The sequence below is a fragment of the Crocuta crocuta genome, unplaced genomic scaffold (genome assembly GCF_008692635.1).
Source record: "Crocuta crocuta isolate KB4526 unplaced genomic scaffold, BGI_CrCroc_1.0 scaffold3, whole genome shotgun sequence".
In the NCBI taxonomy this organism is placed as follows: Eukaryota; Metazoa; Chordata; class Mammalia; order Carnivora; family Hyaenidae; genus Crocuta; species Crocuta crocuta.
The window spans coordinates 1,532,052-1,545,670 of NW_027529934.1; the positions used below are offsets into that span (position 1 = coordinate 1,532,052).

Sequence of the window (13,619 nt, forward strand, 5' to 3'; positions counted from 1 at the left end):
TCAGTAAGAGAAAGAGAGGTTAATTTTAAAATAAGGCCAAGCATGGCTCATAATGACCCCATGCAGTGGACAAAATACAAACTTCTGAAGGGCCATCAATCCCAGTGAGAATCATAATATAAATAGAGGACTTGCTACAATCGTTTTTTCTGAGGTTGTATGTGTGTCTGCTTTGCTAGTAAAGCAACTCTGGGCTCATCACCCTTCCTGCCGGTGCCCCACACCCTGAGGAATGAATGCCCCAGGAATGTTTGGGAAGAGGCCGAGAAGGAAAAGAAGCAAAGAGGCCCATGCATCGAGGCCAGTGGTATGGATCAGGGCCAGAGGTTCATCTGAGGCCTCTCCTGTGCGAGCAGGCTGCCGACCACAGCCCAGAGCGTCTCTGTCTCCTGAAGGCCTCGCTGTAGCTCTTACACTTGGGAAAGGAGACCCGAGGAGGCGCCCAGAGAACCTCACTGCTTTCAGCCTTAGAAAGTCACAAGGCCCTACCCTCCCTGGCCCACAAGCTCCCCTTGTCCCGAGCTTGTTGCACATGACAACTGTGGGCAAATATAAGGTGATGACAGACATGGGCTGTACAAGGACAGGGAATGCTGGGAAATCCCCGTGCCCACTGCAGTCTTTGGGGTCTGGGTGAAGGAGCCCAGCCTGGTATATACACGAGGGGTTCTCTGGCACTGTCCTAAACAGCTGCTGCTCTTTTCTGGCGGGTTGTCATCTTTTACAAATATAATGGCAGTAAAAAAATTAAAAATGAAGGAAAATACCCTTTAGACAGCATGCCCCCTCTTCCAAAATTGTGCAGACAGTTGGAAAACAGCTGCAATCTAGCAGGGTGGTATAGCACACGCCTCTTCCCATATCTGCGCCCAGATAGAGACCGAGAGTGCATGTGCCTAAGTGACTCGTCCCACTTTGATTTTCCATCAGGGAAAGCCTACTTTGGAAGTTGTTGGTCATGTAGGTGTGTGTGGTGGGGGTGGTGTCCAGGGCAGAGTGGTGGGTTTTGGTCTTTGACTTTTATTTCAGAGAGACCACTCAGCTTGCTCCGAAAATGTCTCTCTCTGATTCTGGGGACTGGGGCCTCGATATTTCAAACAGCTCCTGGGGAGACTGAGAGGATCTTCTGGAAGTTAATATCCTGAGTATCTCAGAGAGCTGTTTCTCAAGATTTGTCATTTTGGTGTTCAGGGCCTTGATGTCCTCCTTCAGCTCGTGCTTCACCTCTAGGACCGTGGCCTGCAGCGTCTGCTCGGGGATGGGGTAGAAAGAATGCTTGACCTCCGCCAGGATGGGGCTCCGGTCCTGGGGGCTCCTGGCCTCCCCGACGTTGTCCAGACGCAGGTCGCTCTTGGTGATGCCGCTGTCACAGGAGTCAGTCTTCTTGAGGGTGGCCTCTCCGGACGCCTTGGTCCTGTCTGGGAGCGTCTCCATGGACTCGGCCTTGGCCACCTGGCTCCAGTCCTCGCCCTTGCCGCAGGCATCCCTGAAGCGGGCCCAGCCTTTGCGCCTGGCGCAGTCCCCGCCGGCCGCCCTGGGACCCAGGCACTCGGCGCCGGGCGCGTGCAGCCGGCCGTGGTCCGACACCGCAGCTGCAGATGCCGCCTGGAAGGCCACGGGCGTGGCGGGGNCCAGGCTGTGGTTGGCCGCGTGCTCAGGGATGGCACTGCCCTTCTCCACATCCGGGTCATCCGGGTCGCGACCGCCCCTCTCCGCTGCCAGCCGGGCCTCCTTCTGCTGTCGGAACCTCTGGAAGAGTCGCCGGACAGGGTGATCCGGGGGCAAGATCAGGGGGGCCTCATTCTTGCGTTTCATGCGCTCTTCCTCCTCCCGCTTCACATCACTGATCTTCCGGAACACGATCTGGAGACAGAAGGACAGCAAAGCTCAGCCCCACAGCCCTCAGGCTGTCAACCCCCTAAGGACTGCTGCTCCCAGAGGGCTCGCATCTGTCCAGCGCCTTCCCGGGCTTTGCTCAAGGACCTGCCCAAACCTGTCTCTTCCTGGACACTCACTCCTAGCTTGCCCACAGCAAGGAAGGGACTCCTGCTATCATCCTCTTCAAGGGGAACAAACCTCAGCCTGCCCATCCCCACATGCCAGGAGGCTAGAAGTGCCAAACTGTCCTGGCGCCTGAGCTGGGCCCCCTTTAACCTGTCCCTGCCTGCAGTCGAGGATCACCTGCTGAGCTTCACAGAAATCATTCTTCTGGCTCCATCTCAGACCTGTTACATTAGAACCTCCTGACTGGAAGCCCTTGAACCCCACGTGACTCTTCTGCATGAAAGTTTGAGCACTCCTGGTCTATACCACATTGCAGGGCGAGAAACTTCAGACAAATCCCCAAGCAGGGCCACAGCTAAGATTGCCATTGCCACCTGCAGATCCGGTGAAATGAAATTCAGCCGGCCGTGAAAGCAAGTATCACATGGAAGCCCTCCCTGTCCTCAGTCCACTCACAGGGGAAGAAGAGCCCATGGCCTTGCACATGAGCTTGTCCTAACAAACACTAACAACCATTTGGTTCCTGAGGCACTTTAATGTCACATCATGTGTTCCTTACAGCAGCACTGTAAAGTCACTGGGACACATTCCCATTTTAGAGAAGAGGAAAACCAAAGTTTCAGAGTAGCTAAATGTCACAAAAGAGAAGTCTACTATAAGGGAACTTGTACCTAAGCCATCAAACTACAGTCCCATTAAACATCCAACAGGTACTCAGAGGAGGCAAGATGGTGGAGAATTAGGGAGCTCCGTACATTTCATTCGCCCCCATCTCTCACATGGAGAAGGCCTGAAGTCATAGGAACCCTTACAGAATCCAGGACTTTGGGAGGAAAAGGAGACAGAATCCACTGAGAAAACCTTATAGCGTGAGTGTGAACTGGGGAAGAGAAAATCAGGCCGGGACCAGAGACACAGAGGGAAGGGGAGGGATCTCCCTTTGTGAGGAGCCACAGTGAGTCAAGGGGGAAAAAAAGAAAGAGTGGCTGAAACTGCTCAAGACACTGTCCCTGTCACTGGAGAAGAGAAAAACCTCTGCTTGGGACACAGAGGGATCCGGTTTCCTGCTCTCCAGCTGACCCTGGGCAGGCACTCGACCCAGGCGACCCAGGGAGAAACTGCTCCTCGCTTGCCAGCTCGACCTGGAGGGGACTCAAGCAGCGGCTTCTGGCTCCATCCCCAGGGGGAAGGTGAGAGGCTTGAAAGTGCTCTGAGGGACTTGCCTGTGAGTTTATATTTTGGGCAATATCAGTGGGGTGTGCGGACTGAGATCTGGAAACAAGGCCTGGCTTGGGATGTAGAGCACAGCCCACCTTGGCTAAGCCCCTGGCACAGGGAGATCACACCCAAAAGAGTGAGTTGCAATGCTTGGTTTGAGAAGGAACTGGGGTGCCGCCACTTTTCTCCCCACAACCACCAAGGTGGGACCCCCGTGGGAAGCACTGGACCAAACTATGCCCATCCCTGCTAGAGAGCTGCCCCCCCCCCCTTTTTTTTTTTAACCAGAGCCTGGGCAAGACCAACACGGATGCACTGCCCTCATTAATTCTGGTCACTGGCTTGCTTAAACAGTCACATTTAATCCATTCTCCAGATGTAAATTATACACCTCCACCACTACCTTTGTATCTCTTTATCTCTGGAGTAATCAGGCTATATAGTTTCTCTGAGTAGCATTATCATCATTTCTTTTGCCTCCTCTCCAACCACATTCCCCTCTTTCTCTCTCTGAATTAAGCCTCTTAGTCTTTCTGCCTGCTCATTTCATTTCTAATTTTGCTTCCTCCCTGCCCTGTCATTTCTCTCTTTGTATATGCTCTTCCATCAGCGCAGCATACACCCGGCTCTTTATTTGTAGCTGGTAATTCTGGCTCTATGCTTTAGACTGTCCTTTGTCTATTGGATTTTTTCTTTTTTATGTATTTTTCTTTTTATTATTTGTCGTCCCTCTTTTTTTTTTTTTGGATGTGTCCCTTTTTTCTTTTTCCCTTTAGGTTTGCGCGTTTGTTGGATTTGTCTGTGCGTGTGTGCCTTTGTCCCCTGTGTGTTTGTCTGTTTTCTTTTCCAGGGCTACCTCAAGAAACAAGCCAAAGTACACAGGGTGGAGAGTCCCAAATACCACTATGAGTAGAAAAATAAAATAACCAAGGTCTCAACAAGAGAGACTAAGAGACACCATTCAAAGAACACTTTCTGAACAGATAGGCCCTGGACAGTCAAAAAGCCTTCTTTGGTACAGCAGCACTCGCAGGTGCAGAGTGCATCACAAGCTTTTAAAACAAACAAGAGAGAGAAAGTTAACCAAAATGATGAAACGGAAGAACTCTCCTCCAAAGAAATTCCAGGAAGAATTTACAGTTAAGAACTGCTCAAAACAGATATAAGCAAAATAACGGAACAAGAATTTAGAACAATAGTCATAAAATTAATCGCTGGGCTTGAAAAAGGTATGGAAGACATCAGAGAAACTATTGCTACAAAGACTATGGAGCTTAAAAATAGTTGTGAATTAAAAAATGCTGTAAATGAAATGCAAAATAAAATGGAGGTGTCCAATGCACGGATTAAAGATGCAGAAAAGAGACTAAGTGATTTAGAAGACACAATTCTAGAAAAAGGGGAAGCTGAGAAAAAGATAAACTGATCCAGGAACACAAAAGGAGAGTTCGAGTGCTCAGCGATACAGTCAAATGGAATAATATCCGTATCATAGGAATTCCAGAAGAGGAAAAGAGAGGAAGGCACTTGAGGAGTCCTTGAACAAATTATAGCAGAGAACTTCCCCAATCTGGGGAAGGAAACAGACATTGAAACCCAAGAGGTACAATGAACACCCCTCAGACGTAACTTGAATCAATCTTCTGCATGACATATCATAGTGAAACTCGCAAAATATAAGGACAAAGAGAGAATTCTGAAAGCAGCTAGGGAGAAAAGGGCCCTAACATACAAAGGGAAACCTATCAGAGTGCTTACAGACCTATCTACTGAAACTTGGCAGGCTAGAAAGGAATGGTAGGAGATCATCAGTGTGATGAACAGAAAAAATATGCAGCCAAGAATCCTCTATCCAGCAAGCCTGTCATTCAGAATACAAGGAGAGATAAAAGTCTTTCCAAGTAAACAAAAATTGGAACAATACATCACCACTAAACCAGCCCTACAAGAAATCCTGAGGGAGACTCTCTAAGGGAAATGTTGCAAGGAACGCAAGATACCAGAGACCTCACCACAAGCATGAATCCCACAAAGGACACAATGACTCTAAATCCATATATTTCAATAATAACACTGAATGTAAATGGGCTGAATACTCCAATCAAAAGACATAGGGTAGCAGAATGGATAAAAAACAAAATCCATCTATTTGCTGTCTATAAGAAACTCATTTTAGACTGGAGGACACCTTCAGATTGAAAGTAAGGGGATGGAGAAATGTCTATCATGCTACTGGAAGTCAAAATAAAGCTGGAGTAGCTGTACTTCTATCAGACAAGCTGGACTTTAAAGACAGTAACAAGGGATTAAGAAGGGCATTATGTAATAATTACAGAGTCTATCCATCAGGAAGAGCTAACAATTATAAATATCTATGCACCAAATATGGTAGCACCTAAATATATAAAACAAACAGAAACAACCTGATGCATAAGAATGTGCTAATAGCAGGGGACTTTAATACTCCACTTACAGCAATGGATAGATCAACTAGACAGAAAAATCAAAGAAACAATGGACTTGAATGACACACTGGACCAGATGGTTTGACAGATATATTTAGAACTCTACATCCTGAGGCCATGGAATTCACTTTCTTCTCAAGTGTGCATGGCACATTCTCCAAGATAGATAACATACTAGGATATAAAGCAGCCCTCAATAAATATAAAAGAATTGAGATCCTACCATGCACACTTTCATATTTCAATGCTATGAAACTTGAAATCAATCACAGGAAGAAGTCTGGAAAACCTCCAGAACATAGAGGTTAAAGAACACCCTACTGAAGAAAGAATGGGCCAGTCAGGCAATTAGAGAAGAAATTAAAAAATAGATGGAAAAAATGAAAATGAAAATACAACAATCCAAACTCTATGGGATGTGGCAAAGGCAGACCTAAGAGGAAAGTACATTGCAGTCCAGGCTCATTTCAAGAAATTAGAAAACACACAAGTGCAAAACCTAACAGCGCACCTAAAGGAACTAGAGGGAAAGCAACAAGAGCACCCCAAAGCAAGTAGGAGAAGAGAAATAATAAAAATCAGGGCAGAAATATAGAAACCAAAGAAACAGTTGAACAGATCAATGAAACCAAGAGTTGGTTTTTTGAAAAAATAAACAAAATTGATGAACCTCTAGCCAGGCTTCTCAAAAAGAAAAGAGAGAGTCAAATAGACAAAATCATGAATGAAAATGGACTTATTACAACCAACCCCTCAGAAATGCAAGCAATTGTCAGGGAATACTATGAAAAATTATATGCCAACAAATTGGATAACTAGAAGAAATGGACAAATTCCTAAATACACACTTACTACCTAAATTCACACTGGAAAAGATAGGAAATCTGAACAGACCCATAACTAGTGAGTAAATCGAATCAGTTATCAAAAATCTCCCAACAAATACGAGACCAGGGCCAAATGGCTTCCCTGGTGAATTCTACTAGACATTTAAAGCAGAATTAATACCCATTCTTCTCAAGCTATTCCAAAAACCAGAAATGGAAGGAAACCTTCTGGACTCATTTTATGAAGCCAGCATCACTCTGATTCCCAAGCCAGATGGAGACCCAGCAAAAAAAGAGAACTACAGGCCAATATCCTTGATGAATACGGATACAAAAATCCTCAACAAGATCCTTGCAAAACGAATCCAACAGCACATAAAAAGAATTAGCCAACATGATCAAGTGGGATTCATTCCTGGGTTACAGGGCTGGTTCAATATTTGCAAATCAATCATTGTGATACATCACATCAACAAAAGAGATAAAAACCATATGATCCTGTTGATGTAGAAAAAGCATTTGACAAAATACAGTACCCCTTCTTAATAAAGACCCTCGAGAAAGTCGGAATAGAAGAAACTTACTTAAACATCATAAAAGCCATCTATGAGAAGCCCTCAGCTAACATCANCCAATAGTGAAGCAACAGAGAAATCAAGAACCTGATCCCATTTACAACTGCACAAAAAAACATAAATGCCTAGGAATAATACCAAGGATATAAGAGATCTGTATGATGAAAACTATAGAAAACTTATGAAGGAAATTGAAGACACAAAGAAATGGAAAAACATTCCATGCTCATGGATTGGAAGAATAAATATAGTTAAAATGTCATTACCACCCAAAGCAATCTACACATTCAATGCAATCCCAAACAAAATTGCATCAGCATACTTCTCAAAACTAGAACAAACTGTCCTAAAATTTGTATGGAACCACAAAAGACCCTGAATAGCAATGGTAACATTGAAGAATAAAACCAAAATGGGAGGCATCGCCATCCCAGACTTTAGCCTCTACTACAAAATTGTCATCATCAAGACAGTATGGTATTGGCACGAAAACAGATACATAGACCAATGGAATAAAAAAGAGAATTCAGATTTGGACCCAAAGTGTAGAGGCAACAAATCTTTGACAAAGCAGGAAACGTATACAATGGAAAAAAGACAGCCTCTTTAACAGATGGTGCCGGGAGAACTGGACAACAAAATGCAGAAGAATGAAACTAGATCATTTTCTCACACCATACACAAAAATAAACTCAAAATGGATAGTTTTCCTGAATGTGAGACAGGAAACCATCAAAATCCTAGAGGAGAAAACAGGAAACAACCTCCTTGATCTCCACCGCAGCAATTTCTTACTCGACACATCCCCAAAGGCAAGGGAATCAAGAGCAAACATGAACTACTGGGACCTCATCAACATAAAAAGCTTCTGGACTGCAAAGGAATCAATCAACAAAACTAAAAGCAACTGATGGAATGAGAAAAGATACTTGCAAATGACATATCAGATAAAGGGCTAGTATCCAAGGTCTATAACGAACTTACCAAACTCCACACCCAAAAAACAAAAAATCCAGTGAAGAAACAAGCAGAAGACATGAATAGACACTTTTCCAAAGAGGACATCCAGATGGCCAACAGACAGATGAAATGATGCTCAGCATCCCTCCTCATCAGGGAAATACAAATCAAAACCACACTGAGATACCACCTCAAGCCAATCAGAGTGGCTAAAATGAGCAAATCAGAGGACTCTAGATGCTGGCGAGGATGTGGAGAAATAGGCACCCTCTTACACTGTTGGTGGGGATGTAAATGGGTGCAACCTCACTGGAAGGCAGCATGGAGATTCCTCAAAAAGTTAACAATATAACTCCCCTATGACCCAACAATAGCACTGCTAGGAATTTACTCAAGGGATACAGGAATGCTGATGCATAGGGGCACATGGACTCCAATGTTCATAGCAGCACTCTCAACAATAGCCAAAACATGGAAAGAGCCTAAGTGTCCATCAAGAGACGAATGGATCAAGAAGATGTGGTTTATCTATACAGTGGGATAGTACATGGCAATGAGAAAGAATGAAATCTGGCCATGTGTAGCAACATGGATGGACCTTGAGGGTGTTATGCTGAGTGAAATAAGTCAGGCAGAGAAGGACAAATACCATATGTTTGCACGTATAGGAGGATTAGGAGGAACTTAACGGAGGAACAAGGGGGAGAAGAAAGGGGGAAAAATAGTGGGGGAGAGGGAGGGAGGCAAACCATGAGAGACTCTTGAATGCCGAGAACAAACTGAGGGCTGATGGGGGTTGGAGGGAGGGGAAGTGGGGTGATGGGCATGGAGGTGGGCACTTGTGGGGATGAGCACGGGGTGTTATATGGAGACCAACTTGACAATAAGCTATTTTAAAAAAATATCCAACAGGTAAATACTGATGACAATGATGGTACTTCATGTAGAGGATGGATAGTCAGTCATCAAACTGACCATGAATCTGGTTCTGAGTAGAGCAAGAGCCATAAATTATGACTTTCCCCTTGGCCGACCTCTGATTATGGGTAATCTATGTCATTTCTGGCTTATATTGATTGTGGCAGATGCACTCAGGGACACGCTTGACCCATCTGAACTTGTGGGAAGCCGTCTGCAACAGGTGGTCTCTTTTATACAAATCACTGTTCTGGGGACCAGTATTGAGATCACTGAGAAGCTGAGGAGAGGCCTGGGTAAGGGAGCAGCAGCTTTTGCAGCATCGCCGCCTGGAAACCCCTGCACCCTGCGTGGGCAGCCTCGGACCAACCCAGAAGTTGCCCTGAGGACGGCCACAGGACTCACAGGTCTTGGAGGAGCACACATGGTGGCATGCCAGGAACACAGGGTTTGGAGTCAGAAAGAAATCTCAGCTCTGCTACCTAGATCTTACCTTCTGAGTCTATTTCCTCCTTGAAAAGTGAGAAAAATCCCCACTATTCTGACTTGCTGTAACGCCAACACAAGATTGCTTACGTGAAAGCACAGGCACACTGTAGATGCTTAATATGAACCCCCCTTCCCCCACCCTTTTAAGGCCTCTGCCTTTTTAACCCCCAGGTGCAGATGGTACATAACTCACCCTCTCCTCCAGGAAGTCCCCCTCGCCAGAGCTCTCTGATGGGACCACTCATTAGGTTCTCAGATCTGACTGACAAGATTGATTTTACAGCGCCCATAAATACAGAGGAGTCCAACGCACGTTGAGTTTCTAGATGCAATCAACAAATTGTTGGCTCATACCTGTCATCTGATTTCTCCATCAAAGCTCCTGATGCCGAATGATGCTACACTTGTCACTAAAAGGTGGTGGGATGTGATCATTCCTCTTGCCACCTGGTTAGGTCTTTACATTACTTGGGTCGCAGTGCATGACTTTCTGACCTGCATCGGACAGTATTTCTCCCAGCCCTGCCTGGCAATGGTTTAACAACCCCACCTCCCCTGGTTCCCTTCAGCCACACCGTATCTACTCCTATAGTCTAGCCTATAGATCCAAGCCATGGGTCTCAGGAAAGCACCCTGAAGAAAAATCCAACTAAAGGCATCACAGGAACGATAAATAGAAGGAGCAGAACCCTCCCTGTCTTTCCCCCTCGGAGGTACCAGACTTCCACCTCCCTCCCCACTTATGCTCTCTGTGCTCTGTTCTGGGAATAGCCCCAGCCCTCCATTGGGCATCCATATCCCTCTAACACCAAGGCCCAGCTCAAATAGCACCTCCTCCAGAAAGCCGCCTCGGATTCCACAGAGGTCTAACCAACACCTGGCCTCCCAACACCAACCGCCTTTTCTGTGCTTGAACTTCTCTTCTGCTTTAACTCCTCTCTGGCCTATGTCCATCTGCAGTAGCCTTGCCATCTGTTTTGTCCCCAGTCACTTCTTACAGAGGGGAGGAGGGAAGACGGGAAGAAGGAAGGAAGGTGGGCAGAGAAGGGGGAACAAGAAAAGAGGGAGGGAGAGAAAAAGGATGAGTGAGTGAAAATGCACGTGTACCCAAGAGTTGGGGACCTGAGCTGACTGCTCTGTTCCTGCCCTTTGTCCTGCAGGACATCTTTTTTTTTTTTATTTTACAAATAGTTTATTGTCAAATTGGTTTCCATATAACACCCAGTGCTCATCCCCACAGCAGGACATCTTATTCTTAATGGCATCGTCCTGTTATTACTTGAGATGGAGTGGGGCTCTGTTCCTTGCAAGCAACCACTCCCAAGCACGATACCAGCTATTGACACCTGTGTCTCTGAAGGCTGCCTGAGGTCCTAGAACAGAATTTGGCATGTCCCACTGTATGTTCTACTTTCAAACAATTATTATCTACCCTAAGAAAACAAGGAGTGTCTGTTTTGTCCACTATTTCCAGAACTTAGAAAATGCCTGGTACCTGGAGGGCCCTCAATAAATAATTTTTGGAGTAAATGAATGAATAAAAGACATACATAAACTAATGAGTCAATGAGAGAATGTCTTCTGCTTGGAAAGATGGATGACAGATGTCATAATGATATAAAGGAAAGGACTGGCTTGGAACACACAAGGTCCTCTTAGCAGCTCTCTCAACATCAAAGGTCAAGGCAGCTCTTGAACATGAAATGAGATATATTCTAAGACTTTAAAGAAAAGGAAGCACTTCTTCAGCTATTGAAGGGACCACATAAAACTGATTCCAAGGGGTTGTGCAGTAAAGTACACCAGTAGGCTCACAAAGGCTATATAATATGCATTTGTGGTAGACATTTATGAGGGACAGGGGTAGCCTCTGCTCTTCCACCAGGTGTCCCCTGGATCCTGGACTAGGGCATGGGGCCCCGGCCTGACCAGGCAACACTGTAGCCACATCATTGGGGGCAGCTCAGCACTCCCAGCCTGGGGCTCTGTACTGACTCTTCTGAAGCCTCTTGGCTTATCCCTAAGTGTCACCCTAGTGCTGCTGTGACTCCTCCTGTGTGCTGGTGGAAGCCCCACCTGAACATCACTGGCCCATCCGATGGGCAGATGAACCACAAGCAAGGATCTTGAGGGGGAATAAATTTCAAGATAAAATAAACTTGAACCACACCACAATGGTAAATTGGCTGCTTTACTGCAGGACTTCTCAGAGTCTTACCATGTTCATGTGTCTTTTATGAATGTCTAAGAGGAGACTACTGCATGTGGCATTTCTGAAACCCTTTCCCCTAGACTCCCTTTTTTGAAAGGGTAGTGTTCTCTAGAAACCCCTCTGGAAAACACTGAAATCCACCCCCATGNGGGGGGGAGGGGGAATGGCCCTTTGTATTTGTGTTATCACCTCGAAGGATGGGAAGGCCATTTCCTATGCCATGTTCCAGTCAAATGGTGCCTCCTATCTCTAACCCTACTGCTGAGCCAGAGCACAGGGTTCTGGGTTTCTATCTCCCCCTAGTGGACAGACAAAGCTCCACGATCAAATCTCCTGCCCCCCACCCCTCAGTTACTCTTACTCCTTCCTTTCTGAGTAATCTCAGGTTCTGAAAAAGCCCTATTTACCTGCCTGAAGCTCCATTCAATTTCATTTCCTGCCCCATCCCTTCAACCTGACTCTTACATGAGCTTCAGGATTTAGCTTAGGAGTCATGTACTCCAACGAGCTTCTCTGACTCTCTCCAGCCCCAGCTCAAAGACCCTTCCTACTGGTAGCAAGCATGGGGCAGCCACACAGATCTCTGTCACAGATCACTGCAACCATTGTGAAAAGAAGCATTTTGCTTATTCATCTTTTATTGGGGGAAGCTCTCTGAAGACAGGCACAATGCTTTATTCAGGATTTTTTTTCATCTTCAATATCATGCCTAATATATATAGTGCTTGATCAATCACCAGGGAATCACTGAATATGTCAATGAATAAATTATGGCCATTTCCCTGTTTGTGACCCGATGCTGGGGTGAAAGAAATGTGTATGCCACCCCCCCAGCACACACACACACAAATCTGTTTCTGATACTCATGGTCCAATGGAGAGAGAGAGAGATCACAAGTGGACTTCTCTATGCACAACCGATACGCTTCAGAACTATGTTCACACAGAGTGAACAGATGGGCCCTGATTTACGATATTTTGACTTTACGAGGGTGCTAAAGGGATCTACATTCATTAGAAATGGTACTTGGAATTCTGCATCTGGATCTTTTCTGAGGCTAGCAACATGCAGTACAATACTCTCTCGTGATGCTGGGTAGTAGCAGTGAGCCATGGCTCCCTGTCAGCCACACAATCACAAGCGTAGACAACTGACGCACTTATGACCTTTCTGTACCCACACAACCAGGCTGTTTTCCCCTTTCATCACAGTACTCCATAAATTATGGGAGATGCTCAACACTTTGTTATAAAACAGGTTTTGTGCTAGATGGAGCCCACACAGGTAAACAGAATTTCGGAGGCAGTCTGGTGCTCTGGCCTTGCCGTCACCTTTCCTCACACTGGTGACTGGCAGACAGGGCCATGGCAGCAGGGGTCAGTCTGGAGACACTGTTACCAGGGACTCTAATCGCCCACCAGAAATGCCACGGTCTGGGGACAGGCTGGCATAGGTCCAGGCCCCATTGACAGGAAAAGTCTGGATCTTTCCTGGCCAGCCAGAGTCCTGCCGGCTCATGAGGGCATATATTTTCCTTTGCCTGACGTGTTGGGCACTGGTGGTCCCCCAGAGTGCTGAGCGGCTCCTGACTTACTGCCACTGGGGAGAGAGAGGACGCGCCAGGGCAGGATGGCTACTGTGCCTCACTCATCCATCTCTGCGTCCCTCTGGGGGCTCACCAAGCAACAGCCTTGGCCTGGGAGGGCTTTCATAAGCGGTTGTTGAGCTGACCTGAATTGACATCTGGTTGTCAAGGGGCAGGGCTTTCTGAGCAGCTATCTCAGATTTGTCTGTAAAAGCAATCCCCCTGGAATCTGAAGTGAGTCAGGGTGATCGACCCTCTTCTGGTCTCCATTCAAGGAGGGTCCAGCCCCTTGCAAGCCCAAGGCTTTTCCAAGCCCCAGACCAGGTCCCGGGAGGGGGGGGGGGGCGGGTGCTGGGGAGCACCCC

The 13,619-nt window shown here is 46.4% G+C and overlaps 1 protein-coding gene across 2 annotated transcripts in view; it reads right to left on the minus strand.

Annotated features, from left to right (window-relative positions):
* Nucleotides 1–974: 974 nt before the first annotated feature.
* KCNH1 (potassium voltage-gated channel subfamily H member 1) overlaps nt 975–13,619 on the minus strand; it is a 383,179-nt gene continuing 370,534 nt past the window's right edge. For both annotated transcript variants that reach the window (XM_077763101.1, XM_077763100.1), the window contains exon 11: nt 975–1,863. In XM_077763101.1, the coding sequence (XP_077619227.1) occupies nt 1,039–1,863 (825 nt within the window). In that variant the 3' untranslated portion in view covers nt 975–1,038. The remainder of the gene's footprint in view (nt 1,864–13,619) is intronic.